The sequence below is a fragment of the Muntiacus reevesi genome, chromosome 12 (genome assembly GCF_963930625.1).
Source record: "Muntiacus reevesi chromosome 12, mMunRee1.1, whole genome shotgun sequence".
In the NCBI taxonomy this organism is placed as follows: domain Eukaryota; kingdom Metazoa; phylum Chordata; class Mammalia; order Artiodactyla; family Cervidae; genus Muntiacus; species Muntiacus reevesi.
Window position 1 is genome coordinate 77,191,020 of NC_089260.1, and position 26,736 is coordinate 77,217,755.

Sequence of the window (26,736 nt, forward strand, 5' to 3'; positions counted from 1 at the left end):
CTCCCGCAGGGCCTGCTGGGCTGGCGGCGGGTGTACGGCGTGTGTCGAGCGGCAGCCGAGCGGCGGACAGAAAATGTGGAGACCTGTGAGACCCCGCGCGCTCGCGCCCCTGCCGCGGCTCGGGTTGCCCGGCCGGGACCCGCAGGGCCCGAGACTCTCCCCCCCGGGATCCTCCCGCCTGGCCGGCACCCACAGGGCTCTAGGAGGAGCCCGTCACAGCCCTCAGGCAGCCTGTCCTCGGGTTCCCGCTTCAGCCCCCAGGCCCTGTGGGGGGGACGTCGGGCCTTCCCCGCCGCACGCCGCAGCTCCGCTTCTCAGAGGCTGCTTCTTGGTGCGGGAGTCTTGTCTCAGAGGCGGCTCTCCAAAGCCTCCTTCCCCGCGAGGGACGACCCTCTCGTCCCTTACGGATGCCCCTCCCCAGGGAGACGCCCTTTCCCGAGGCGGCTGCCCGGCGCCCATCGCCTCCGCCTACCCCGTGTCTGCCTTGGACCCCTCGCCGCTGCAGGCTCTGCGCGAATCGCAGAGCGGATCCCCCGCCCTTTCTTCACCTGCTCCCTTGGGCACCCTTTTTCCCTTGTCACCAACCCAGCCCGGGTCATCCCGGGCTGACCGCTGCCCCCGCTGGGGAGACAGGACTTGCGGGGGCGGCCGGTGGGCTGACAGCTGCTGCGGCCCGGCTCTGTCTCGGGGTCACCCCTCCTCCCGCCCTGTCTCAGAAAGCCCCTCCTCTCAGGCCTTCCTAGGTTTCTGCTTGGCCCTGGGCTGCCCTCCTAACAGCTTCTTTTGATCCTGAACATGGCACCTGCCTTTCCAGTCCCCCCCACGCCCCCGACCTCCCGTTTTATTGCCTCTCCGCCGTTTGAATTAGTACCTTTCAAACTGGGTGTCATAGTGGTTGACCCTGGTCTTAGCCACTCCCTCTCCAAAAACCTTGCCCTTTTCTTGTGTGGTTGGTTTAGAGGTGAGGAGACTGAGTGGGGCTCATCACCATTTTCAAGATGGAATATTCTGTAGACCTCGTAGTTTTCTAATAAGCCTAGCCTTGTGGGTTTAGGTGTTAGTACAAATTAATGTCCATTAGCTTCTGTGGCTTGTAGAGCGGCTCTATTACACAGGGGTGTTTTGTGGACGAGATGATGAAGCAGTGTTAGTCTGAGAGTCAGGCAGAGACAGTGAGTTGGTCTTTTATAGTTTATAAAGCTGCTTCATTCATTCAGGTCACTCAGTCCTCTAGGCAGCCCTCGGGAGTGGGCAGGCAGGCTTTGGCTCTTGAGCAGCAGATGCTCATGACCAGTAAGTAGAGCAAGGCCCAGTAGGCTTCTGAGTCCTGACTGGTGCTGAGAGGGTCAGAGACCCTAGAAAAGCAAAGGACAGGGTGTTCAAGGTCATCTCCACTACCTTTCCTGGGCCCAGATGCCCAGTCTCTCTTCCTAACCTTGAGAACAATTCAGGCCCAGTGCTTTGGTTTACTCTCCTGCTATGTGCGCAGGGCTGTTGACCTCCCGTTATATCGCCCAGATTCTTGTCACCTCTTTGTAGTTTCAGGTCTCATTAGATTCAGCAATTGCTTCTTTCTCCTGGGGCCTGGCTTATATGCAGTGACTTTTCAAATCTGCTGTGTCTAATCTACAGGCTGTTAGGAAAACCAACAGTTCAGCTTGTGCCTAAAACGTGAGTGCAGGTGCTCATGGTTCTGTGTTGATGTGCACACGGAGTTTGTGAGCTCTGTAGTGTCTGTCTGAGTGACACTGCTTGATAGATTGTTAGCTGAGTTCCAGATGAGCACAGTGCACCCGGGCTGAGAAAAGGCCCCCGTCATCTTGTCCCAAAGCAGGAGGCTTCAGGAGTGAGAGGACCACCCCAGGAGGGCCGCGCGTGTGCTCCTGCTGCCAAGGAGACATACTCTCTGTACCTGTTTGCTGGGTGTGGTGCGGGTCACATGTGATGCGTAGGTATTGCCCTGGACTGGGTCCTGGAAGGTCTGGCTGCTGGCTCTGCCACATTTATAGCTCTGTGACCCACGGGTGTCTCCTGGGTGGTGGGGATATTTGGGGAGTTGCCGGCATCCAGCTGGCATGAGCCAGCACGCTGGGCCCTGTGAGGGCTTTGGTGTCGTCAGCAGAGGCCTCCTTCTCTCTTCTGACTGTGGCCTTCCACCTGTTGCTCAGCAGCATGATGGCCTGGGCCATGTGGGGTTCTGGCTTTTTCTCCACTTAGCCACCGTTTATCTCAGTTCAACAAGTGTTTGTGATAAAGAATTTCTGCTGTATCTCGGAGATGATTAAGAGATGGCCCTGCCCAGCCTGATGGAGAGAAAGCTTGCAGGCTAACCCGGGCTCCTGTGATAAGGACAGTGGGTGGGGTGGGGGAGCAAGGAACCCTGAGAATGGGGGTGGGGGGACAGTTCAGGCAGAACAATGGCCTGGGGAGTAGGCCTGGGCCAGGCTCCTCGCGGCTGTGCAGGGTCTGCCAGAGGGATGTTCGTCCCAGGCGATTGAGTGAGGGGTCAGGGCTGGGAATGAGGCAGTGCGGCCAGAGCACCTGCTGCGGTGCTGACTCCTCAGAAAACGACAGCTGCTCTGGGGGCCGTGGTCAGGGGCCGTTACTTTTCTGGCCACGCCCCCTTGGCATCGGCCATGTGTCCGGAGGCTATGGACACTGGTCTTCAGCTTCCCTTCCAGCCCCAGCTGGTGGTAGACAGTGGTCAGGAGGCTGTGGGAGCAGCCAGGGCTCTGAACTTTACAGTCAGTAATTCAGGTTTGGCCTTCTCTTGTGAAGAGAACTGTGTGTTTAATACGAACATGATGTGTAAACTTACTTGTTAGGTGACTTGCCTTTTTCTCACTGGACTCTCCTACTAATGGCTCCAGGGACAGTGTGCTCCGCCCGATGGCTGGTTTGGGGATGTGAAGGGTGCGGGCTGGGGAAGCGGTTTGGTTTCCCAGCCTCTGGCTTCTCTGCTGTGCTGTGGGCCATGTGAGGAAACAAGCCCCACCATCAGAAGGGTCTGTCTTTTGTTGAGCGCCTGTTAGGTACCAGGGCCTGAGCAAGGCACTTTATTTCTGCCATCTTTCACCTTTCCAGCTTGGCAGGGGTCAGCAGGGAGTCGCCCCCAGGCACCGAGTGAGGTCGGTGAGGCGGGTGGACAGGCCCGTGTTGCGGTGCAGGGTTCAGCCCTCAGGGACTCAGCCCCGCTCTGCAGCACCTGTCGGCCCACGGGTGCCGTTCCCCTGGAGAAGGACCGACTAGGGCTGCACATGCTTCTCCTTTGGCAGTGTCCTCGCCGTGTGACCCGCTGAGTCTCCCTGATGGACTCTGGGCCTTCCTCAGGTGGAGGCCTTGATGGCAGTGCCCTCTCGGGGCACCCTCCTTGCTCGCAGTCTCCTGACGCCCCTGAAACACACCCGGAGCCCATGTGTGGGGTCCCTGGCGGAGGAGGTGTGACGCTGGGCTCAGCTGTGGTCTTGGAGTCGCTGTGCCTGCCCTCTGGTGTGGCAGCCCCTTCGGGCCTCACCTCAGCCTTGGTGCTGGCAGCCTTGGACCTGCAGGTCGTTGGCATGCTGGCTAGAATAACTTGTGGATCTGTCCTTTCCTTCTCTCTGAATGGTAGCGTCCCCGGGTAATCGTTAGCAGTCAGCTTTGGCCGTTTTCCTTCACTGTCTCAGGTGTGTCCCCACTGGGACTTGGCAGTGGCCATCCGCTCCAGAGCTGAGGGTTTCTTTATCTTCGTATATAATCTGCTCCATGCTTTCTACGTGTTGATCCCTGACTCATGATGGTGTGGAAGTGATACATGTTCAGTAGAAAGTCTATATCCAGCTTTTGAGTCTGACCTTTTACTGGACCAGTGGCAGGAGGTGGATGCTCTCTTTGATGTTGGGCTGCAGCTGCAGCAGCTCCCCATCAGCCTGCAATCGCCAGGGTGCGCTGGCAGTGTCCTGTATTCACTGTTAGTGCCACGTGCTGTCAGTTACAGAAGATGGTCCACGCCTCAGTGTAAAGAGGCTTTGTGCTAGATGGTTTTGCCCACTTGTGAGTGTTCCGAGCAGGTTTCAGAAAGACCAGGCTAAACTTCGGTAGGTTCAGTGTATTAAATGCATTTTCGACTTCTGACATTCTCAACTTACGATGGGTTTAACCCTAACCCCATATAAAGAAGATCTGTAGTCTGTTTTCTCAGTTTAGTTCAACCCAGCAAATAAATCCTTGTTTGTGTTAGGGGTGGCCTGTGGAGCCGGGAGGGCAGGGTCGCTGGGAGGAGGGTCCCCAGGAGGGCACTGGGGACCAGCGGGCAGTTTGGTGCAGTGAGGAGCACCTGGAAGGGCCTGCCCGCTCCTTGACCACAGGCTGGCCTTGGTGGTGCTTCACCTGCCCCCACACTGGGCACTGCCCAAGGACTTTCCAGACGTTAGTTCGTTCACCTGCACCGCAGCAGTGCCGTGGTCCCAACCCTGCAGACAGGGAAACTGAGGCACAGAGGTAAGGAACTTACCCACACGGCATGGCTGGCAAGTGCTGGAGCCCAGGTTCAAAGTCTGCCCCAGCCGGCTGGCTCTGCCCCCAGCCTCGGCCTCAGCTCAGCCTGAGTCTCTGGGGAGCCCATGCGGTGGCTGGTGGCGAGCGGTCTCCTCAATGTCGGGAGCGCCTCCGCCCCGGGTTGTGGCCACTCAGCATCTCCGGGTGGTTCCAGGTCTGCCTGGACCCACTCCAGCTGCCTCGCCTTCCCGGTCTGGCTGGAGAGTGTGGCAGATGCACTATCCCTGCGACTGTGAAAATGGTCAAGCGTAGGGTCCCCCAGAGTTACTTACCCAGGTGCTACTGCCTTGGTCTACCAGTGTTAGCATCTGGCTCCAACTGATCTGGGTCTGTTTGAAGCCATACGTATTTTGTTGTCGTTGCACCATTTGAAAGTAAGTCACAGACCTTGACGCATAATCTCGACACTTCATCATGCACCCCTAAAGGAGGAGGTTATCCTCTGATGTAACCACAGAAGCCATCTCACCTCAAAATCCTGACTGTGGTTCTCTGCTGTCTGTGGTCCCACAGGTGTTTCATAGGCCTTTTCTTTCAGAATGAGGTTCAGTCAGGGTTCTTGCTTTGTATGTGGTGCAAGTCCACCCAGGTTTTTTCTTGTGACTCTTTTTAAACTTCTAATGAAAAACAGGCAGTATTTACAGGAAGGAGAGAGAATTGACAAGGGCCTGTACTGGGTACCCGTAGTTCTCAACGCATGGACCTGAGCAGCTTTCCGGAGAGGCCGGAGTGCTGTGTGAAGAGTGCCCCATGCTCAGGAATTCTCCGGGTCACAGAAGCCCCAGGGCTGCAGGCTGTCGTCATTTCTTTTTCTGTGGGTTTATAGTCTCTTTGAGAAGACTGAGCCGCAGCAGACCGTTCCCTGGCTGGAGGCGCAGCTGGCTGGTGTGAGGGGAGTGGCGGCCTCTGGACTTGGGCACCGGCCTCGGCCCACGTGCTGGTTCCTCATGCCGGCTCCTCATGCCGCCCCCCTGAGCGCCCCTGAGCTCTGCCTTGGGCTGCAGCCAGTCTTGCTGGGCATCTGGCCCTGCCTGCTCCTGCGCCCTCCCTGCACGAAACCCCTGGGTTCCCTTGGGACACCCCACCTGGCTGCAGCTCCAGTGTCCCAGGACTAGGCTTCACAGCCGGGCCAGCGCAACACACGTGGGGCACGCGCCTCCTGCTGCAGGACAACGGCGGTGAGAGGGCCTGGAGGAGCCTGCAGCCAGTGTGTCTCCACTGAACCCGGTGCAGGGGGCACTGCTGGGGAGGACACGGGCTCGTGTTGTCAGCCGGCTGGGGGTGGGGGCTAGGAAAGGGTGGGCCCCGTCTGTGGCGGCTGGCCCTCACTGCCCATCTGCCCGAGGCTGCCTCTGTGGCCCCTGCGGGGTTTTCCTTGAGGATCTACACTCACTGCGGGTGGCCTTGGGGAGCAGAGCTCTCTGTCAACCCCTGGTCTCCTCTGAGGACAGTGGGTCATGGACCTTTTCCTTTGACTTTGGTGTTGTTTTGTATCCTTTTTTTGTTTGTTTGTTTTATATCCTTGAAATTGTCTCCAGGGCTGTGTGCTTTGGCCAGAAAGTGATTGGAAAGTCAGTTCCTTGTTTGGCTCAGATTTCGTAAGAATAATGTTAACATCTGTGCTCTGGGCTATGATTTAGTTTGCGAAATCTTTTTTTGTCCCCAAAACTGAGATTGTTTACAGTTGGGGAACGTGAGGTTGAGAACCCTTCAAGTCTTACTCCAGTAAGATCGGGAGACCGAGGCTGACCGTGGGCTTGGCAATGCCGTGGTTTATCCCGTGCCCCTCAGCCAGGGCAGCTCATGGGGCCTTGACTTCTCTGCCTGCCCCTGGCTGTGCCCCACCCCAGCCCCCCACCCCAGGTCTCACCATGGGGGCTCAGAGACACATGTTCTTGTGTCTGTTTACTTGCCCAGTGCCAGCCCCCGAGGCCCTGCCTCCTTTCTGATCCTGACTCTTCCATGGGAAGCTGCTGGTCTCAGAAAGGGAAATAGGCAGTGAGGGCGCCCAGGACCCTGCAGGGAGCTGAGGGCAGGGCCTGTGGGGGGCGGCCTCCTGGTGCGGACACGGTCTTGCTTCCCTCGTGCGACGCCTGGCCCTCGCCCGCGCTCTGAACCTGGAGCCATCGCTGCTCCCGAGTCAGACGCATGGGCCCAAGAAGCACTGATGCTCTGCAGTGATGGGTCGCGGGGGGCACGGCGGGTTCCTGCCGCCAGCTCTGTGCCCTCTGCTCTTTGCAGGCACAGCTCTGCCACTTCCACTCAGCCCTGCTGCAGGGCAAGCCCAAGCCCTGGCCGTCCCCTGCCACCTTCTTCAGGAGGAACCTTGCAGCCCCGCCAGCAAGGTGGGGAGCTCGCCACAGGCACCCTCTGGCACGTGCCCCTCACCATACAGGGTGCCCTCCGTTGGGGGTCGTGAGGCTGGACCTTCTCTGTGCATCTCCCCATGACAGGCTGTGCTGGCCCCCCACCGCCAGGGCCCTGGTCTGGGACCTGACGGGGGCTGTGGGCTGAGAGTGGTGGGGGGCGTGCCTGTTGGAGACCCGGGGGCAGCGAGGGTGCAGGCGAGAGGGTCCAAGACCTGCGTGGACAGTGGGCAGGATGGAGCCCACGTGGGGTCCAGGCGTCTGTGGGGCTCAGTGGGGTGACCTGGATCTGAAGTCGGTGCCGCCTGCCGAGGTCCTAGTGCAGCTGGGGACGGGGCCACCCAGGTGACTGAACCGCACCCGTGTCCCTGCAGGCCCCTGAGGCAGCAGCCGCTGTGGAGGAAGGTACTGTCAGCCGCGGCCCTGGGGGCGCCCCTGCTGCTCGGGGCGCGGTACCTGACAGCGGGAGCCCAGGAGAGGAGGCGGATGCGGCTGGTGGTGGACGGCGTTGGGCGCTTCAGCAGGTAGGGCGGGTGCGGCTGCGTCGGGGGCTGGGGCTGCAGGGTTCTGCTGGGAGCTCTGACGCTGCACGGGGTGTGGCCCCCACAGACCCACCTCTGGCCACTGCCTTGTCTCCCTCTGACCGCCCCTGCAGAGAGCTTGGGGCGCGGGGGGCTTCCTTCTCGCCTCCACTAACAGTGGCCTGGACCAGCACCACGCCCTGCTGGTCACTGGAGCCCAGGGCTCCTTAAACAGAAGGCTGCCTCACACTCCTGCATCTCCCAGGCAGGATTCTGGAGGCGCCGCAGGCGGTCTTCCTTCTGAGAAGCCTGGGCAGGCGTCCTGCTCCTGTCAGGTCCAAGACTCCTGCCCACAGAGGCCTGAGAGCCAGCTCCCGTAGTGGGAGACCTCAGCCCACCCATCCCTGCCGAGGGGCTGGGAGGCGATGGCCCGAGGAGGCTCTTGAGCGGCCTGGGTTGGTGCCCAGTGGAGGATTAGGATGCCTAAGAAGTGGGGCGTTTGGTTGCCGCTTCGTTGAGATTTACCCCTGTGGCAGCTACAAGTGGGCGGACAGACAAGCACCTCACCTCCTTCCACCTGTGGGTTTGCCTGGAGCTCCTGGTCGCCTTTCTGGGCAGGTTCCAGGCAGTGGCCTCTGTGTCCTGCCATGTTTCCCAGTCTCCACAGCCCAGACATGGGTGGGGCCAGCTCTCCCCTGAGTGGCCCGCAGGATGGCGGGGACCGTCCCCGCAGCCTCAGTGGATCCAGGCCGTTTCCCCTTCCAATTCGTGTGCTGCTGTCCCCCGTGTTAGGTGTAGGCTTGGCGCACTCACCCACTCCTCCTCCCTCCTTCAGGGGGTTTTCATAGTCAGTTTTCAGAAGCCGAGCTGGGACTGAGTGGCGGGGTGCTAGAGCAGTTACCTTCCCGACCAGCTGCGCGGCCTCCTCAGCCCTCAGCCCTGACAGTTGCCAGAACGGGCAGGCCTGGCCGAGCCCTGGTGGGTGCAGGGCAACCACGGGGCCCCTAGAGAGCTGGGAGCCTGCAGCGTGCTGGCAGGAGCCCAGGATGTCGGGCCCAGCTCGCCCGAGGGCGGCAGGCTCGTCCTGCTGTGGCAGGGAGACTGGGATGCAGCGCACACACCAGGCCTGCTCACGGGGCCGGGATGCTTGAGGGTGGTTTCTGACCCCACCTCTTCCTTAATTTTAACTTTACAAATCCTGTGGGGTTTTGGTTTTGGTTTTTTGGGACACAGTTTTAAACATCCAAAGAAGTTAGACTAATAATACAACTTTTTTCTTTTTGAAACATGGACAAGTATGTTGTCAACGTGCCCCATTATTCCTGAAACCTTCAGTAAATTCCTAAACAAGGACGTTCTCCTCCACAGCCACAGTCAGGGAGCTGACAGACACATTGTGACCCTCTAGCCCTTAGACCCTGTCCTGTGTCATCAGGCCTTCCAGTAACAGCCTTTTCCACATGAGAATCTGTCTGGACCCATGTCTAGCCTCCTCCAGCCTGGAACAGCCCTGAGTCTCCACGGCTCTCGTGGCTAAACTCAGGCTCAGGGCACGGTCCCCAGACCCCGCCTTGCCCAGGGCATCTGACAGCAGCTGAGTCCCAGCGTCCCCGTGGGTTCCCTCCCCTCAAACCACAGGCTACACATGGGGTGGTCTCCACCCTCCCTCAGTTTTGATAGTTTTCCTAGGATGGCTCAGAAAATGCCATATTGATTTTGGTGTTTTTACTACAAAAAAGTGAAGTTAGACTCCACAAGAACGAGGTGCCCGGAAGGGGTCCGGGCGGCCCCGCCTCAGAGCTTCCGCACTCTTGCCTCTGGCCCCCGACTGTGATGTCCAGAGTCTCTGCCGGGGCTGCGTTCCATAGGCCTGACTGAGCGAAGACCCCGAGTTCTATGCCTCGGTTGTCCTTTCTGGCCAGCATCAACTGCCTCACTCAGGAAACCTCTGGGTATATAGGAACGGGGTCACGTTAATTCTGCATCGTATGATGACCTTGACCTGTCTGCGGGCCATCAGGCCTTACGACACCCTGGCCCTGTGCCATATACACGGTCTGAGGTGCTGCCCGCTCTGTAGAGTGAGCTCCTTGGAGGACAACCCCGCCCCCTCCCCTGTTGAGGCTGCCCTCCGAGGCCCAGTGTTTGCTGTCTGACCTTTCCAAGAAAAGCTTTGCTGAGCCCCGACGTGCGTGTGTCTGATGTGTACTCGTGGTTTGTCTCACATTTGGCCTTTGGCTTCCCTCGTGCTTTGACGCGGGTGCCCTGCCCCCTCCTGTGGCTGCTGGTTTAGGGCCTTCCCTTCTGGTGCTTCTCCAGTGAGCTCGTCCTCCCTGTTCAGCCGTCCCATCCACCCCTAGGGGCTGTTCCGCCATCAAGGAGCTCTGTCCTTCCGTGTGTCCCCCCAACCCTGTCACATCAGCCTGGACTGGACACATGGTGTCACTGCCGGCTCGTTGCTGTGACTCTTCAGGCTTGGTTCCTAGGAGCCCCTGCACCTGACTTGTGACCCTCTATTTTAATCTCTACAATTTTATTGTAAATAATTCAAATGTACAGCATTTTATCTCTGACATTTCTGAATCCTTCCGACGTGATCCATCCTTCGAGCATTTTACTCCTGCTGGTGCCACAGTCACTCCAGGCTCAGCCTTGCAACCATCCACCCTCAGGATGGGCAGGGACCCTGGCGTGGCGCCAGTGTGTTTGCTGCTCTGGGCTGCGTGTGCACTCCAGCTGTTTCCTTCTGTAGCCCGTTGTCAGTGGTCAACGTGCTGTTCCATTTTTAACACAAGTCCTCCAGGTTTCTGCTGTTTCTTGTCTATAACCTCTTCTCTATCTGGGAGACACCCGGCTGCCCTTGTCCCTAAGGTAGTGACTTATTAGGTCACCTCCCTGAGTGTAGACCTCACCCCACTGCCCGCACCACACTGTTAGCCCCTGTGCAGACCTTGCGTTAGCTTTTGGACAGAGTACTCAGGAAGGAGGGCAGCTCCCTCAGGTCCCGGGAGCTCAGAGAAACCTGTGTCCTTGCTCACCCTGTCGTGTTCAGACAGTCCTTTTTGCTGGAGTGGCTGGGTGAACCTGGTTTGTGGTGCTCAGTGAGGGTCTGGATCCTGGTTTCGGATCCTCCCCTCTCCAGATCCGGGGCTTCCGTGTCTACAGCCTGGGTTGCAGAAGGGAGCGATGACCCCAGCCTGCACCAGAAGGCCGGGGCCTGTGGGACTGCTTGGGATGCACCCGTGGCTCCGGGGCTTGACCCAGGGCTCCAGTCCACAGAGCGCAGCTAAGTGCCAAGGAGGCCGGGCTGCTGTGCAAGGGCTGAGTCAGCGTGTTCACAGATGGAGCGGCTTTGCTCGGCGGTGGGCTTTCCAGTGTAACAAGTGCTATCAAAGAATGAAGAAACACGCCTGCTCATTAGGGTCCGCACCCCCCTGCTGTCCTGGGCCCTCCTCATCTGTGTGCAGGGACCGGGGGGTGGCGTGTGTGCAGGCTCCCCAGTGTCCAGCCCAGGAGTTGAGACGGACCTGCTGGCCACGCAGTCCCGAGAACCCCATGGCACCCGCAGGTGCTCACAGCCGTCCAAGATGCTGGTGGGTGCCTGCTACGTGGGCCAGCTGGGGCTGAGGGCATCCTTTGCCCACAGGTCTCTGCGGGTCGGCCTGCAGATCTCGCTGGACTACTGGTGGTGCACGAACGTCATCCTGCATGGGGTGGAGGAGGTTTGTGCCTGCGTCCTGGCCAGCCCATCCTGTGCCTGCGGGGTGGGCATGCCTGGGGGCAGCAGGGGCCTGCCTGCCCCCATCCCTGCCCTCTCTACCTGTGGTCAGAACAGCCCGAGGTACTTGGAAGTGATGTCTGCGTGTCATCAGCGGGCAGCTGACGCCCTGGTGGCGGGGGCCATCAGCAACGGGGGCCTGTACGTGAAGCTGGGTCAGGGGCTCTGCTCCTTCAACCACCTGCTGCCCCCCGAGTACATCAGGACGCTGCGGGTGCTGGAGGACAGGGCCCTCACGCGGGGCTTCCGGGAGGTGAGCCCACCCCCCAGGGCGTGAGGCGGGCAGTGTGGCCCCATGGCGTCCCACATGCTGCTCAAGGCCCATGCCTCCAGGTGGACCAGCTGTTCCTCGAAGACTTCCAGGCCCCGCCCCATGAGCTTTTCCAGGAGTTTGACTACCAGCCCATTGCCGCAGCAAGTCTGGCCCAGGTGCACCGTGCCAGGCTGCACGATGGTACTGCGGTGGCTGTGAAGGTACGAGGGGTCCCTGGGGCGTGTGGGGGGCGTGGGGTGCCGGCGGCCGGCCCTCCTTGAAGCCTCCCGTGCAGGTGCAGTACATCGATCTGCGGGACCGCTTTGACGGTGACATCCACACCCTGGAGCTCCTGCTGCACCTCGTGGAGCTCATGCACCCCAGCTTCGGCTTCAGCTGGGTCCTCCAGGTACTGCGGGGGAGGGGGCTGGGATGGGCTGGCTCCCAGGCTGGAACCCTAACTGCCCGTATGGTATCCAGGACCTCAAGGGGACCCTGGCCCAGGAGCTGGACTTTGAGAACGAGGGCCGTAACGCTGAGCGCTGTGCACGGGAGCTGCAACACTTTCGCCATGTGGTGGTGCCCCGCGTGCACTGGGGCACGTCCAGTAAGGTGGGCTGGGCCCCTGCGTGCACTGGGGCACGTCCAGTAAGGTGGGCTGGGCCCCGCGTGCCCTGGGGCACATCCAGTAAGGTGGGCTGGGCCCCGCCTACCCTGGGGCACGTCCAGTAAGGTGGGCTGGGCCCCCGCATGCCCCGGGGCACGTCCAGTAAGGTGGGCTTGGCCCCCGCGTGCCCCGGGGCACGTCCAGTAAGGTGGGCTGGGTCCCCCTGGGTAGGGGTATGGAGGCCCACGGAGCTCTGACAGCTGATCTCTCCCAGCGCGTGCTGACGGCAGAATTTTATGAGGGCTGCAAGGTCAATGACGTGGAAGCCATCAAGAGCATGGGGCTGGCGGTGCAGGACGTGAGTGCTGTGTGTCCCGGGCTGTGGGGCTGGACTGGAGCGTGTGGCCTGAGTCTGGGGTGATGGCGTGTGGTCTGACCACATCCCCACCCCGGCCTGTCCTCGGCCCAGATTGCAGAGAAGCTGATCAAGGCTTTTGCCGAACAGATCTTTTACACGGGTTTCATCCACTCTGACCCCCACCCCGGCAATGGTAAGGAGAGCCTCAGGGCTGGGGGTGGCGCGCTGGGGGCTGCACCCCAGAAACAGGACACTAGAGCCCACCCATCCCCAGTTCTGGTGCGGAAAGGCCCAGATGGGAAGGCTCAGCTGGTGCTGCTGGACCACGGGCTCTACCAGTTCCTGGACGAGAAGTAAGCTGGGTGTGTGGGCTGGGTGGGCACACCCCCCCGACTGCCCCCCCACCCCCACCCCGCTCACTGCTGGGTCCACAGGGACCGGCTCGCCCTGTGCCAGCTGTGGCGGGCCATCATCCTGAGGGACGAGGCGGCCATGAAGGTGCACGCGGCCAAGCTGGGAGTGCAAGGTGAGGCCGGGGGGTGGGTGTGTGGCCTGGAGGGGGCACAGCCTGGCTCAGGCCCCCCCAGACTACCTCCTGTTCTCCGAGGTGCTCATGCAGCGGCCCGTGCGCCTGGGGCAGCTGTGGCGTTCGCGCCTGCTGAGCCGTGAGGAGGCGGCCTACATGCAGGACATGGCCCGTGAGCACTTCGAGGAGGTCATGGCCGTGCTCAAGGCCCTGCCGCGCTCAATGCTGCTTGTGCTGCGCAACGTCAACACTGTGCGCGCCATCAACAACGCCCTGGGTGCCCCGGTGGACCGCTACTTTCTCATGGCCAAGAGGTAGGGCCGCGCAGCCCGGGGCGGGGGGGCGGGCGGCCATGCTGACCTCACGCGTGGTCTCCATGCAGCGCGATCCGCGGCTGGAGCCGCCTGGCGGGTGCCATGTATCAGAGCGTCTACGGCGCCAGCATCCTGCGCCATGTCAGGGTCGTCTGGGAGACGTTCAAGTTTGAAGTGGCCCTGAGGTGAGCTGGCATGAGGGGGCCGGAGGACGGGAGGCCAGGGCCCACTCCCTACCTACCTGCCCTCCGACCCCCTCTACAGGCTGGAGACCCTGTCGATGCGGCTCACTGCCCTCCTGGTTCGAGTTCTGGTCTACCTGGGCATCGTGCCTGACACCAACGAGGGGCTGTCAAAGTACCTGGAGACCTAGGGCATCCCAGCAGGACCACAGAGCTTGTCCCACCTCGCGCCCGGCCAGGGCCAAGTGACTGTGATTTGCTGGAGTACGGGATGCCCTGGGGCCCCGAAATAATCACAACGCTCTTCTGAAAACAAGTGTTTTTATTTTGTACAAAAAGGGGGTGGGGGGAGTGGCGGTATCCAGGGGTCTAGAAATGGGCAGTGACTCGGTCCGTCTCCAACAGGTCGTCCAGGATCTGCAGAGAGAGAACTGGGTGAGGGCGGAAGGCCGGCTGGGGGCAGCCGGGGGCGGGCGGGTGGGTGTGGCTCACGATGTCGGGCGTGGTGCCGATCTTCTTGGCCAGCTCCCCGCGCTCCATGGTGCTCAAGTACAGGTAGCGGTTGAGCAGCTCCCCGTCCAGCACGTTGCGCACAGCGTTCTGTAGGACACGCCTGTCCACGTGCAGCATCCTGGGGGGTGCGGAGGGCATAGGCCATGAGGGCTCTGGGCTGACCCGGGCGGTCTGGTCAGGTTGGGGGTGCGCTCACCGGAAGGCGCGGGGGTTGAGGCCAGCATGGTGGGGCAGCATGGTGGTCAGGGCATTCTGCAGCATCAGCAGCCGCCGGTAGGTCTTCTCCTGCATGGGCAGCAGCAGCCCGATGCCACCGTCCAGTGTGGCTGAGGAGACAGGGAATGAGCCCAGTGCCCCTGCCATGGCCCGCTGCCCCCACCCTGGCCCCATGCTCACCGAACCACGTGATGTGCTTGTTCTCCCACACAACAGACTTTTTGCTGGGCCCCTCAGCGGCCCCCCGGCACGGGGTCCTCCAGAACGTGTTCACGTGGGCACCCACATGGAAGTCCGCCCGGCGCAGCAGTCGCATGCCCCCAAAGCTCTCCTTGGCTGGGCCACAGGGGACCTCAGGTCACTGCCTGCCTGGCCCCCGCCTGACCACGCCCAGCAGAGGAGGGAGAGAGCACTCACCTTCCGGCAGGTACATGTAGACCATGAGGTTGCGGTCACGGTCGGACACTGGGGAATCAGAGCCACGTCAGCCCCTGTGCACACCCAGGGGTCTCAGGCACCCCAGCTCCCAAACTCACCCAGGAAGCCCAGCTGCGCATTGTCCACCATGAAGTCCACACTGTACACTTCCAGGGGCTTGGCATCCTGAGGACAGGAGGGCCGTGGAAGGCGGCCATCAGGACGGCCTGGGCCTGGGCCAGCCCCCAGCCCCTAGGGCGTGCCACAGCCCCCTCCGCACCCGGGAAACGAGGCTCAGCGTCTTGCTTTCCTCCTGGTAGCGCAGCAGCGAGATGCTCTTCATGACATCCGCAGCCAGGATGAAGTTCTTGACGCTGATCATCTGGTGGATGTAGAGCTGCGTGTCGATGAAGGCCATGCCCGTCAGCTCGCTGGCCCGCAGGCTCCACAGGAAGATCTGGGGGTGGGGAGGGAGTGAGTAGCTGGGGGGTGACTGGGGGGGCGGCGGCGAGGGGGGTGCTGGGGGGCACACACCTTCTGACCAATGGCCGACACCAGATGGCCGTTGCAGTGGCACAGGGCGGTCACGGGGCCCTTCTGCTCCTTCTCGTACAGGACCTTAAACTTGTTCTTGGTCAGGGGCTGGCCGGGCTCAGGCACCACCTCGATCACATCCATGATCAGGATCTGCCGGGGAGGTGGGTGGCTGAGTCAGGGTGCCAGGCACTGCCCGCCTCAAAAGCCCCGCTGGCCACTTACTCGCCCTCGGCACGTGACCTCCTCCCCTTGCATGAGGCAGGTCCCAGCAGCCACGTAGCCCTTGAGGCCCGACACGGTCTCCTCGCTGCGCAAAGACACGGTCTTCATGCAGGTCACGTGCTCCCACTCCTCCAGCTCGATCCTGCGGGCAGAGCCCCGGTCAGGGCCAGCCCTGGCCCGCCCTGCCCCGGCCTGCCTGGGCGCAGCCTCACCTGGCGTTGGGGATGGCCTCCCAGCTGACCGGGGAGATGAGCTGGATGCAGAAGGCCTCCTGCTGAGGGTGGACGTACCGCTCGTCTGTGAGGACAGAGGGGTACCATCAGGGAGGAGCGGCCCCCGGGACAGGCCCAATCTGGGGCCCCACGCACCTCTCTCGATGGTCTCAAACTCCTTCTCCTCGCCCGTCATGCGTGGAACGCGCGTGCAGGGTGTGCTGGTGCTGGTGGCGACGGCGTACACCTTGGGGAGAGCAGGGCGTCAAGAGCCAGAGCCCACCCCAGCCCCAAGGGTCCCTGGCCGAGTGGGGGCAGACCTTGGACTCCACGTGGTAAGCCACGTAGTGGGCGGTACAGCGCAGCGGGATCTTCCGAACAGGCCACGGGGCGTCGTAGGACAAGTAGGCGGGCAGAACGCTGATCCTCAGCTCGCCCTGGGTGGGCACACGGGTGAGGGAGGCCTGGCACCCACTGAAGGCCGAGCCAGTGAACCCAGGCCTCCGAGGGCTCCCAGCTCAGCCCACAGCTCCGCTGGCACAGGGGCGGCGACAGAGGCTACGGCCTGCTGGCCTGTGCTTCATGGGCTTCCTGTGCGTTCACTCAGGTTTGCCCAGGGTTGGCCACAAGTGTGGCCGAGGCTGGGCTCAGCAGGCGCTGGAGGCTGCAGGCACAGGGTGGGACACACACGCGCACGCCACGCCAGCGTCTGCACACAGGGCCTGCCCAGCGGCTCCCCTCCAGCCCGCTCCTAAGTGCACCGGCGCCTGCCAAGTCCTCGGCGGTCCACAAGGGCCATGGCTGTCATCTTTGTGACATGAAGAGGCTCAGGGTATGTGAGCACCCTGGACAGTCACCCGCCGCCTCGGGCAGAGCTGGGTGCCCAGTGGGCAGACCAGTGACTGAACCCGGCTGCAGCCCTCATGGGCCACACCCTGCACTGCCGACCTCCCTGTCCAGCCGACCTCCCTGTCCAAACCTCTCCAGTGTTCAGCCCCATGTCACCTCCTTGATCTTGGCTCCCACCACCCAGCGGGCACCCCGACTCTCCATGCCAGGGCGCCCCCATTCCCAGCCATGGATTGAGGGCCTCTTTCTTGGGCCCCAGCACCTGGTCCTGCCCAGCTGTCCTCAGAGGGGGTTGGCATGCCTGGCCGGGCCTCGTGGGGCCTCCCTACCTGCCTGTTGAAGTACAGGAACCCTCGGGGGCAGTTGACGTTGTGGAACGGGGCAAAGGAGTCGATGGGGCCATCGATGCCCATGGGGTGCAGCCGCAGGGCCCCCCGGCCAGTCACCAGCAGCCAGTGGGGCGAGGGACCGCAGATGAACACCTAGGGGCGGACAGCGTGAGGAAGGCCCTCACGCTGTGGGGGGAGGCGCCATGCTCGCCAACCCTGCCCCGCAGAGCAGCCGGCCTACCCCGGAGTAGCCGTAAATGTCCTCAAAGTAGCGGAATCGCGCCACGCGGCCGCGGGGCCCTGTCCCCTCCTCCATGCTACCCCCTTCCACCTTCTTCTTGGACGGCTTTGGCTTCTTCTCCCGGAAGTTGATGTTGTGGGGGACCTGGGGGGTGCTGCAGTAAGGGCCGGGGCCCCCAGCCTTGCCTCACCGCCCCCACACCCAGCCCTGCCAGTCACTGCACCTTCTTGAAGCGAACTTTGAGGTTCCCCTGGCCGAGCTGTGAGTCGTGGGGGAAGGCCTCGTAAATGAGGAGCTCCTGGTCCACATGCACCTGGGGACAGGGGATGTCAGGAAGCAGGGCCCGTGGGCAGGCCAAGGCGGGGGGGTGGGCAGGTGACTCACCAGCAAGTAGGGCCGGCGCTGGCGACTCCCCAGCGCCACCAGCAGCACCTCCTTGACCAGGGGCAGCTCGCCCTGGCGCGTGGCCTCCTCCTTCCGGGCTTCACCCTGGGTGGTGGGCTGGCCAAAGGAGCTGTCCACCAGGACACGCTGGCCCACAGGGAAGTTCTTCACCAGGAACACAAGCCGCCAGTCGGGGAGCTGGTAGATCTGTGGGGCGGCGCAGTCAGTTGGGGGTGGGCGCCGGGCAGGCCTGGGGGGCATGGGCACGGGGCACCACCCACCTCCATGGCACCGTTCTCCCGCACCAGCAGGCACCAGTGCGTGGGCTCAGCCCGGAAGGGCGCAGGGTCGCGGTCAGCGGGTGGCTGGCTGCTCCTGCGCGCCTCTTCCTTGCTGGGGCTGAAGAGGGAGCCCGAGTCCCCGTAGAGCATCTCCTCCTCATCGTCCACTGTGGGGCTGTGGTGGTGGGCATCACAGGTCACAGCCCGCAGGCACATGGCCCACCCGCCCCACCCCCGCCCCGCCGCCCTCACACACCTGGTCTCCGCACCCTGGCCCTCAGCCTCAGGGCCGCCGCGGCCCCCCAGCTCGTCGCGGACTCCACCCAGGCGGCTCTCGGTGGTAAACATGCCACTGACATCCCGGTACAGGCACAGTGTGATCACCTTGGACTGCTGTGGGGAGGAAGGGTGCTCAGCCGGGGAGGGGGCGCGTAGGCAGGGGTCAGCAGGCCCCGGGACAGAGCAGGGCGCCTACATGGTGCAGGGATGGCTTGTGCAGCGCCAGGCGGTGATGGCGGCCCCCGTACGAGTCACTCTTGAGCAGGAACATGGTGACGTGGCCCTCGGCGCTCATGATGACCACGTAGGGGTCGGCCACAGCACACTGCACGATGGGGGAGCCCAGGTCCACCGGGATGAAGTGCAGCTGGTTCACTGCAGACATAGACCAGTCAGCACAGGGCAGGAAGCACGTGTCAGCCCCGGGCCCAGGCCCGCCTGCCCAGCCCTGGCCCACCTCCTTCCAACAGGCGGATGCCGAGCGGCGACACCTGCACAATGTAGCGATTGTCCCCAATGTTGCCAGCAAAGACTGTGGGGCCCTGCGTGGCGAAGCCACTGGTGTCCAGCTCCATGATCTCCTGCCCCGTCTGGAGGATCTGTGGGCAGCAGTGGGTGAGGGGCACTGCTCATAGCAGGGCCCCAGCCCGGGCTCCGGGAGCCTCACCATGGTAGAGTCTTCCCGGCTGAGAATGAGGAACCCGTGTCTCCGCCCATCATCCTCGGCTTCGGGGGCACCAGGCTCTGGCTCCGTGCCCTCCCCCTTGAGGGTCTCCTCCTGTGAGGGCAGAAGAGGGCAGGGATTCCCAGCCCAGCCCACACCACCTGAGTATCAAACCTGAGCAGCACAGAGCAGGATCCCAGGTCCCGCAGCTGTGGGCGCCTGCCATAGGCCAGGTGCAGGCCAGCACCGCTGGCTGGAAGTCGCCAACCTGGGCGCACTCACCTGCTCCTTACGTACGGGGGCGATGACGGTCCACATGTCATAGCAGCCAGGGAGCTCAAAGGTCGTCACCACCTGGGGCCGGATGCTCTTCTGGAAGGACAGGCAGGGGTCAGCAGCCCGCCCAGGCCCCGCCAGGAGGCACCCTCTGACCGCCCCTCACCTGCAGCACCGACAGGGCCCCGTTCTTGCCGTAGCCGGAGCACACCACGATCTCCAGGTCTGGCTCCGGACTGTTCTGAAACTGCGCGGGGCAGGGGCAGGGGTGAGGGCCGGACCTCTGCCGTGCAGCCCGCCTCGCCCACCCCCCTCCCCTGCCCCGTGGGCACCTCTTCAGAGAGGAAGGCGGGCTCGCCCATGGCGGCGTTGGCACAGGGTCCAATGTTCAGGATGCTGTCACACACCTGTGGGCACGGCAGCGGTCAGGTGGCAGGCTGGCCAGGACCAGGCGACCACTCTAAGCCCCACCTCACCTCGAAGGAGTATGTGGCCAGCTGTGTGCCTGACTGCGCCTCGCTGCCATACACTTCAATCTCGTCCACCTCATCCTGCGGCACTGACTTGCCCCCTGGAGCATGACGAGAGCCCACCTGAGCCCACCTGCTGGCCCGCACCTGATGCTCAGCCCTCACCCGACCAGCCCGCACCTGACCAGCCCGCAGCGGCGTCCACACGCTTCTTCTTGGAGGGAGGCTCTTCCTGTGAGGTGGGAGGGGCAGGAGGTGAGTACCCCAGAAGCCGCCTGCAGGGGCCATGTCCCCACGGGCCCACGCCCACCTTGTCGGCAGCCTCGCGGGCGGTGCCAGCCGGGGGCTCCTGCAGCTTCTCCGTGTACTTGAGAAGCAGCGAGTTGCCGAGACGAGAGCCGAGGAACAGGTATCCGGGCTCCATGGTGACCATCTGGGGGCGGGACAGGTAAGGGTGAGGCAGGCCCAGTCCGGCCCAGGCCCGGGGCCACCCCCCGAGACCCCACTCACGCTGCTGGTGAGGACACTGGCGGCAGCCTTGTCGAAGTGGAAGGCCCGGACACTGCGCATGCCGTCCGTGATGAGCGTCAGCACGTAGCTGCGGTGGGACACTCAGCTGGGGCGCGGGGACCACCCCCCACCCCCGCCCGGGAGGACGGGACCCAGAGCGGGGACTCACATCTCACCACCCTTGAGGGAGATGACCATCTTGTCATAGGAGATGAAGGTCGCCTGAGCACAGTCCAGGGTGATCCGCACACCTTCCTGGGTGCCTGTGGGCAGGGGCGGTCAGCCGGGCCCAGCAGCAGCCCCTGCCACCCCGGGCCCCTTCCCCCCCTCCCCAGCACTCACGCAGGGGGAAGGCAGTGGTGCCGGTGGTGAGGCTGTTGAGAGCCACGCCGTAGGGAGGGACGCTCTGGTTCAGGTACAGCAGCGAGTTGACCGCGAAGACCACCACCCCGCCTGGAACAGACATGCTGGTGGCAGGGCCCAGCATACTCCACACCCCACCCCCGGCCCAGGCCCCTCTCACCTATGGGCTTGGGCACCGCCAGGGCCTGGGTGCAGTCGAAGGGCAGGCTGGTGAGGGACCAGATGATGGGGTGCACCTTCTGCGTGATATTCAGGGAGATGGCCACAATGGAGCACGTGTCCTGCCGCACGGCCACCCGCCTAGAGGCCAACAGGGGTCAGTGTGGGGCCGGCACAGCGGGCCTGCCCCCTGGAGACCAGCCGGGCTCCTCCCCCGCGGCAGGCCCTCACCCAGGCCATGTCTGGTTGGGCTCAAACAGGATGAGCAGGGTGGGCTCGTAGTAGCCATGTAAGAACTGCAGGTCGACGATGTTGAGAAGCTTCTCATCCAGGGCCCGCACATCGATGATGTAGCTGGGCAGGAAGCTGGACCTCTGCCTGGAGGCAGCAGGTGTCAGTGGGGGCAGCGTAGGGCAGACCTGGGCTCCGCAGGGCCCCCTGCCCTGCCCCCACACTCACCCCTCCCCCATGAGCCCCTCGTGCTCCTCGGCCAGGCTCTCCCTGCGGAAGGGCAGGACCACCAGCCGCGTGCCGTAGATGAGCATGGCCGCACAGCGCCCGTCGGGGTCCACACGCACTCGTGGCGTGTGCACGTTCTGCACGAAGCCGTCCTGCGGGAGAGGGGCGTCAGGCAGGAGCGCCCCCCCAGAGGCATGGGGCTGGGTTGGGGGTGGGGAGGCGAGTCCTACCCGCAGCTCAGGCTCCTCGAAGTAGTGCAGAGACAGGGTCTTGAGGTCGTGGGTGCCCGGGTCGTACTCCACCACCGAGAGCTGGGGGCAGCAGGTCAGAAGGCGGCCCTCCCCTCACACCCCCTAGACCCCACCCCTGCCCACCCTGCCCCCACCCCACCTTGGCATCCTTGAAGCTCAGGAGCAGGGCATCCCTCTTGGCACCCGCCAGCTGCACGCTGGCCATGGACATGACGTTGCCAAAGAAGGAGAAGGAAGCCACCAGCTCCAGCTTTTCCCGGTGCTCCCGGTGGGCCTTGCCCTCTGCAGCGAGAAAGTGGACAGGGGTCTGGGGCCCATGCCCAGCCCCCACCCCCCAGGTTCACGGCTGGGCAGCTACCCTGTGCTCACTCACCTGTGCTCCTGTCATTTTTGGTCGGCGCCTAGAGGAGGGAGGAAGAAGAAAAAAACTGTGAAGGGCCCACCTTACCCACGACCCGCCCTGTGGCCACGAGCCCTCAACGGGGAGCAGGCGACCAGGCACTCCTGGAGATGGCCGGGCCCCCAGACTGCAGGAAGCGCTCCCAGCTCTCCTGAAGCTCTCAGGGTCGAAGGCTGGACAGCACTGTATGTTCCCCTCCAAACCACTCAGACTCACCCTGGGCCAGCCAGTGATGACGTGTGCTTGCTGGGAAGAAGGAACCCCAGCTCTGCTGAGCCTAACTGGGTGTGACGGTGGGCCTACAGGGGCCAGGCCTCACCCCATCTGCGTCGTCCAGGTGGGTCCGGGGCCCAGGACCCTGGTGAGGGGAGGCGGCCACACCACCACTGAGCTGCATCCCAGGAACGCCCCCCACTACAGCCCACCACTCTCAAGCAGGGAGAAAAACCATCTATTGTTTTCACTGACTATATCAAGCACTTGTAACAGTTAGACGAGACCCATTCATGACAGAAATCCTTGCTAACCCCAGAACACAACTTCCTTAACCCAGCAGGTCTCTAGCAGGGACGCAATCGGACTAAGCATGAAAGTCACCCTCAGCGATGGGTCCAGCCCAGGACACCGTCTCCCTTGGCCAGACACAAGGTCCAGATGCAGACCACCTGCCACTCTGTGCAGTAACAAGACACAGAGGGAAAACAGAACACATTTTAAGACACACGTGGACGTAATTAGTCTAACACACCACTGGCAATTTAGAAGGAAGAGGTAGGAAAAGGACAGAACCTCTAACTGAAGACATAACCAAAATATCCTGATGAGAAGCATCGGCCTACAGATTCAAGGTCAGCAAGTCCCAAAACAGGACAAAAAAACAAAACGACAGCCAAGCACATCGCAGTTGAAAGAAAATCAAAGACAAAGACAAGTATCATAAAAGCAGTCAGAGGAGAACAGAGATGCCACCTTCATTAAAACTGACTACAGGAGCCAGAGATGGTCTTTATTTATTTTTTTCAGAGACGGTCTTTAAAGTGATGAAAGAAGAAAACAGTCAACTTAGAATTGTAAACCCAATGAAAATATCCTTCAAAAAGGAATTTGAAATAAAAAACGTTTTCAGACAGACAAAGGTGGACCAAGATCATCAACATCAGCAACATTCTTCAAAACTGGTTGCTCAAACTCCTGCTATCACTGCAGCTTCTTCCCACTACCATTTGGGGCCCCTGGATCAGACATCCTCACTATGAGGATTAGGAGAATATGTTGCCTCACCAATTTAGGGACAACGCCCCTTGTCAGCTCGGAAGCAGTTATGGAATGAGAACGACGCCCCTTTTCCCTAGGCAACATAATTCTCCTAAAGGAAAAGGGGGGAATGAGTCATTTCCTAGGCAGGTTGATAAGAAGTCTAGGGGTCCCCAAGGAGAGAGAGGTCTGGGATATTCAAGGAGGAAGAAAGGAGAAACTTTACTTTTTTTCCTCTACATTCCTTAGGGTTATATAACAATAAGGTATCCTGCCTGAGGACAGTCTCTGGATTAAACCCTCTGGCTAATCCTGTTCTCTTAAAACATAAATTATGGGAGTAGGTCTGGTCTTTACAAGGATGTATCCTGCCGGAGGACAATCTTTGGATTAAACCTTCTAGCCAACTCTGTTATCCTAAAATGTAAATTATGGGAGTGGGTCTGGTGAGGTTTTTACAACCTCCAGACATTCTTCGGATTCATTGGAGAGTATATAACTCCATTGCTAATACTAGCAAAGGGGGTACTCTTTTGCCCCCTTCTGATGCCTATGTCAGAAGCTTTCTCTATCTCCTTTATACTTTAATAAAACTTTATTACACACACACACACAAAAAAACAACAATTACCAAAGGAAGGTCTTCAGGTTGAAGACCCCAGATGACAAAAAAAGACTACAGCCTCCTTTGCAGAGTGTGAACTGCTGAATGTGTGATAATAAATGAAGGAAGGACTAGGAGGAAGGAGGGAGGTGCACCCGCAGGTGGGGAGAGGGTGAGCGAGGTGCGCCCCAGCCGCCCCGCCGTCCCACAGACGCCGAGCGCAGAGGAAGGTCTGAGCGCGAGACGGCACCTTCCACCTCAGTCTGCGTCACAGTGGGGAGGCTGGCTAGCCACTCACCTCTCCAAGCCACCGACACCAGCGCCCAGGGCCACACCAAGGGTCTGACCAGGCCTGGACTCGCATGGGCCTGTGGTCCCAGCAGGGACTGTAGTGTTGCCTGGATGCACAGGTGTGCTGACCTCTGGGAAAAGCCAAGGGGATCCTCCAGGTCCAGGGAAAAAGACAGAGATACGCCAACACGTTCAGGACTGTAGATGAGGGTATGCAGGAAATTCTGGTGCTTATCAGCTTTTCTGAGAGTCTGAATTTATGTAAAACCAAAATGCTAACAACAGTGTAATGTTCTGCAGGAGCAAGCCTGTGACAACAGGACGCAATGAGCGGGGAAAGAGGGTGAAGGGTTACAAGGATTCTAGGCTGTCTGGGGAGGTTCCCTCGAGCCAGAGACTGCTGTGACCTCGAATGTGACTCATTAGAGAGTAAGACAAAATGCACAACCAGAAGTCAACAGAAAAGATGAAATGAGGGACTCCCCTGGTGGCCCAGTAAGTAGCTAAGACCCCATGCTCCCAATGCCAGAGGGCCAGATTTGATCCTGGTCCCACATGCCACAACTAAGACCCAGCATAGCCAAATAAAATAAAAATAAGTGAACAAATAAAATATTTCTTAAAGAGATAAAACGAAATAAAATAGCTGATCAATCCAAAACAACAAATAAAAGAATAGCAAGATGCCAGACGCTGATTCAAACCCAACTACACAAGAACTTACCTCAAATAACAGGCCAGACCAGACCCATTCGTGACAGAATAAATAAATAAACCAAACACTCAGGCCAGAAGACAACAAAAACCATCAGAATAATAAACAACATCCAACTATTTGCTATTGATTCACAGATTTTTAAAAGATATTCTATGCAAGGACACAAACAAACAAACAAAAAAAACTGCGGTAGCCTACTACTAGACAAAGTAGATCTTAAAGCAAAGAGTATTAAAGAGGGACATTTCACGACAAAACGGTCAATTCATAAGTAACTTTTTTGGCCACATAGCATGTGGAGATCGTTCCCCAACTAGGAGTGGAACCTGCACTCTCTGCAGTGGAACCACCATGGAAGTCCCCAAAAGGGACTTTTAAATTTGTCTTTCTGTGCCTAATCATTCAGCTTACACAGTTACACACACACACACACACACACACACACACACACACACACACACACACACACACACACGATTCCTGACAACCCTATAGGGCAACTGCTCCATCTTGTCCATCTTTAAAATTATACATTCCTGATTTTTGGCTCCTCCATGTAAATCTGAGAATGAAGATGAATAAACCTATTGAGAAACTTTATTGCAACTTTGAGAAAAAGGACACAATTTTGGATTAATTTGGGGGGGGTGACATCTCTACAATATTGAGACTTCCTGTCCATGATACTTTTTCTATTTACTTGAGACTGTCATTAATTTTAGGGAACTGACCTACATTTCCTACATTTCTTTTCCTCTCCAAGGTCACAGCTGCCCCAGGCCAGCACTCACCCGCCTCCAACACACAGCTTACATGCTCCGGCTGCTGTCCGGTGTCTGCCGGCCCAGGACCTGAGCCAGGCGCACGCCCAGTGCCAGGCCCACCACCTGCTCAGGACCCTCTCCCCTCCTTGCAGCCACCCTGCAGGTCCTGCCCGTGCACCTGGCCCCCTGGCGGAGACTGAACACGGCCCCACGGGGCTCACCATCCTGTCTTCATCCCAGCTGGGGGCTGCTCTGAAGGACAGGAGCCTCAAAAGGGAGGCCATGCCCCGTGGGTGGTCTGGCCCCAGACTGGTCTCAGCGCCCAGGAAGCTCAGCCACCGCGAGGCCACTGGTCAGACACCGGGCTAGTCCCGTGGAGAGAGAAGGAGACAGGTCCTTCCCGTCACCCAGATCGGGCCCAGGCCTCACCGAGCAGAGGCTGGGCGTTCGTCCACATGGGTCCCTATGGTGCCATCCAGGCTCCTGGCTGCCCTCAGGGCTGTGCCACCCTGGTGACCACGTGTCTGGGGCTCCAGGCAGGCTCTCCTGCAGCAGGGACTAGGCTGGTCCCCAACAGGCTCAGCCACTGAGGGCTCCGCCCAGGCGCCACGCCACCTCCTGCCACTACACTCTGTGCTCCGCCGGGAGCTGGAAGCCGCCCTGCACTGTTAGGCTGCGGAGCGACACCTGCTCAGGCCCAACAGTGTGTCCGGTCTGTTGAGGGTCTTCTGTGGGGTTCTTCACACTCTTGAAAGGTGTGCAAAGCCTCTGAGGGTCTCGGTGGGCACGCAGGGGGGCCCAGTGCTCCCTCCTTTCAGAGCATCAATGTGCCCTCACTCACCTCACAAAACCCTGCTTTTCCTACCAGTTCCTGCTCCATCCCTTCCCTTCCCTTCGTGTAGATCTCCCCCACAGAGTTGTCTCTGTCCACTGGTGCTAACTCTCCTGCTCTGGGTTCCTGGCCTCACCAGGCCACATCCCGCCTGATCCCAGGCTTCCTCATCAGGGTCGCCAAGTCCATCCAGGTCTCAGGACCCATCTGAGGCTCAGAAACACAGGGTCCAGCATCCAGATTAGGTCTTGAAAGACTCCACGGCTTCCAGTCTGATGGGTCTCTCAGCCCTTGCCCTGGGGGAGGCCACAACGCAAGGACAGATACTTTCTGCAGTAGCTGCATGCACGCATCCAGAGATGGCAGAAACCATACCCCAGTGGGGCCTGCAGACGGTGGAACTCCCGGCTTCCTGACCACAGACAACGAGGCACAGGCAGCTGCTTCAAGCTGCTAACAGCAACACATACTCCAACAACGTCCAAGGTGCACTCCTGCCCCCACGCCCCCTGCCCCGCAACCATCTCCTCCGCAGGTGCCAGCAACTTCACCTGCAGGGTTAGTCTGGCCCGAAACCCAACCCTGGCAAAGCCTCTGCACGGCCCATGGCTCCGCTCCCTTGCCCGCCCCACATCCCATCTATCCTGCCTGCTTGCCCCACCAACGACCACCCGCCTTCTACTGTCGCAGCCACAGCAACCCCAGGAGACAAGGGTCAGGGTCAGATCAGCTCACTCCTCTGCCCAAACTCACCATCGGCCTTGGGTCAACACTCAGCTCCCAAGACTGCCCTCCAGGCT

General features: G+C 60.7%; 2 protein-coding genes across 8 annotated transcripts in view; one reads left to right on the forward strand and one right to left on the reverse strand.

The window, feature by feature from the left end:
• ADCK5 (aarF domain containing kinase 5) lies at positions 1 to 13,757 on the forward strand. Of its 5 annotated transcripts, XM_065903544.1 has the most exons (15): positions 1 to 85; positions 6,778 to 6,881; positions 7,277 to 7,426; positions 11,070 to 11,145; positions 11,254 to 11,454; positions 11,535 to 11,675; positions 11,750 to 11,863; positions 11,935 to 12,066; positions 12,336 to 12,419; positions 12,531 to 12,612; positions 12,694 to 12,772; positions 12,854 to 12,945; positions 13,007 to 13,259; positions 13,328 to 13,444; positions 13,524 to 13,757. In XM_065903544.1, exons 1-15 carry the CDS (start codon positions 74 to 76, stop codon positions 13,630 to 13,632), a joined length of 1,746 nt encoding a protein of 581 aa, XP_065759616.1. In that variant the 5' UTR covers positions 1 to 73; the 3' UTR covers positions 13,633 to 13,757. The 5 variants fall into 5 exon arrangements, with proteins under 5 accessions (XP_065759616.1, XP_065759615.1, XP_065759619.1 ...); XM_065903543.1 differs by having other exon boundaries at positions 12,531 to 12,772; XM_065903545.1 differs by lacking the exon at positions 1 to 85 and adding an exon at positions 113 to 5,714 and having other exon boundaries at positions 12,531 to 12,772.
• The window catches only part of CPSF1 (cleavage and polyadenylation specific factor 1), a 14,759-nt gene continuing 1,759 nt past the window's right edge, over positions 13,737 to 26,736 (reverse strand). Inside the window, exons 2-37 of one of the 3 annotated variants that reach the window (XM_065903541.1) lie at positions 21,447 to 21,474; positions 21,213 to 21,355; positions 21,053 to 21,133; positions 20,823 to 20,974; positions 20,595 to 20,741; positions 20,365 to 20,504; positions 20,184 to 20,294; positions 20,011 to 20,104; positions 19,842 to 19,893; positions 19,642 to 19,764; positions 19,512 to 19,563; positions 19,338 to 19,432; positions 19,194 to 19,268; positions 19,028 to 19,108; positions 18,868 to 18,957; positions 18,589 to 18,699; positions 18,379 to 18,520; positions 18,118 to 18,296; positions 17,899 to 18,035; positions 17,643 to 17,817; positions 17,362 to 17,568; positions 17,201 to 17,290; positions 16,978 to 17,121; positions 16,737 to 16,889; positions 15,879 to 15,995; positions 15,715 to 15,805; positions 15,559 to 15,643; positions 15,347 to 15,488; positions 15,122 to 15,274; positions 14,868 to 15,044; positions 14,707 to 14,773; positions 14,588 to 14,635; positions 14,351 to 14,506; positions 14,151 to 14,280; positions 13,934 to 14,072; positions 13,737 to 13,858 (exon numbers count right to left, since the gene is read on the reverse strand). In XM_065903541.1, the coding sequence (XP_065759613.1) occupies positions 13,811 to 13,858; positions 13,934 to 14,072; positions 14,151 to 14,280; positions 14,351 to 14,506; positions 14,588 to 14,635; positions 14,707 to 14,773; positions 14,868 to 15,044; positions 15,122 to 15,274; positions 15,347 to 15,488; positions 15,559 to 15,643; positions 15,715 to 15,805; positions 15,879 to 15,995; positions 16,737 to 16,889; positions 16,978 to 17,121; positions 17,201 to 17,290; positions 17,362 to 17,568; positions 17,643 to 17,817; positions 17,899 to 18,035; positions 18,118 to 18,296; positions 18,379 to 18,520; positions 18,589 to 18,699; positions 18,868 to 18,957; positions 19,028 to 19,108; positions 19,194 to 19,268; positions 19,338 to 19,432; positions 19,512 to 19,563; positions 19,642 to 19,764; positions 19,842 to 19,893; positions 20,011 to 20,104; positions 20,184 to 20,294; positions 20,365 to 20,504; positions 20,595 to 20,741; positions 20,823 to 20,974; positions 21,053 to 21,133; positions 21,213 to 21,355; positions 21,447 to 21,474 (4,155 nt within the window). In that variant the 3' untranslated portion in view covers positions 13,737 to 13,810. Of the gene's footprint in view, positions 13,859 to 13,933; positions 14,073 to 14,150; positions 14,281 to 14,350; positions 14,507 to 14,587; positions 14,636 to 14,706; positions 14,774 to 14,867; positions 15,045 to 15,121; positions 15,275 to 15,346; positions 15,489 to 15,558; positions 15,644 to 15,714; positions 15,806 to 15,878; positions 15,996 to 16,736; positions 16,890 to 16,977; positions 17,122 to 17,200; positions 17,291 to 17,361; positions 17,569 to 17,642; positions 17,818 to 17,898; positions 18,036 to 18,117; positions 18,297 to 18,378; positions 18,521 to 18,588; positions 18,700 to 18,867; positions 18,958 to 19,027; positions 19,109 to 19,193; positions 19,269 to 19,337; positions 19,433 to 19,511; positions 19,564 to 19,641; positions 19,765 to 19,841; positions 19,930 to 20,010; positions 20,105 to 20,183; positions 20,295 to 20,364; positions 20,505 to 20,594; positions 20,742 to 20,822; positions 20,975 to 21,052; positions 21,134 to 21,212; positions 21,356 to 21,446; positions 21,475 to 26,736 lie in introns of all 3 variants that reach the window. The other 2 variants (XM_065903540.1, XM_065903539.1) reach the window with 2 other exon arrangements.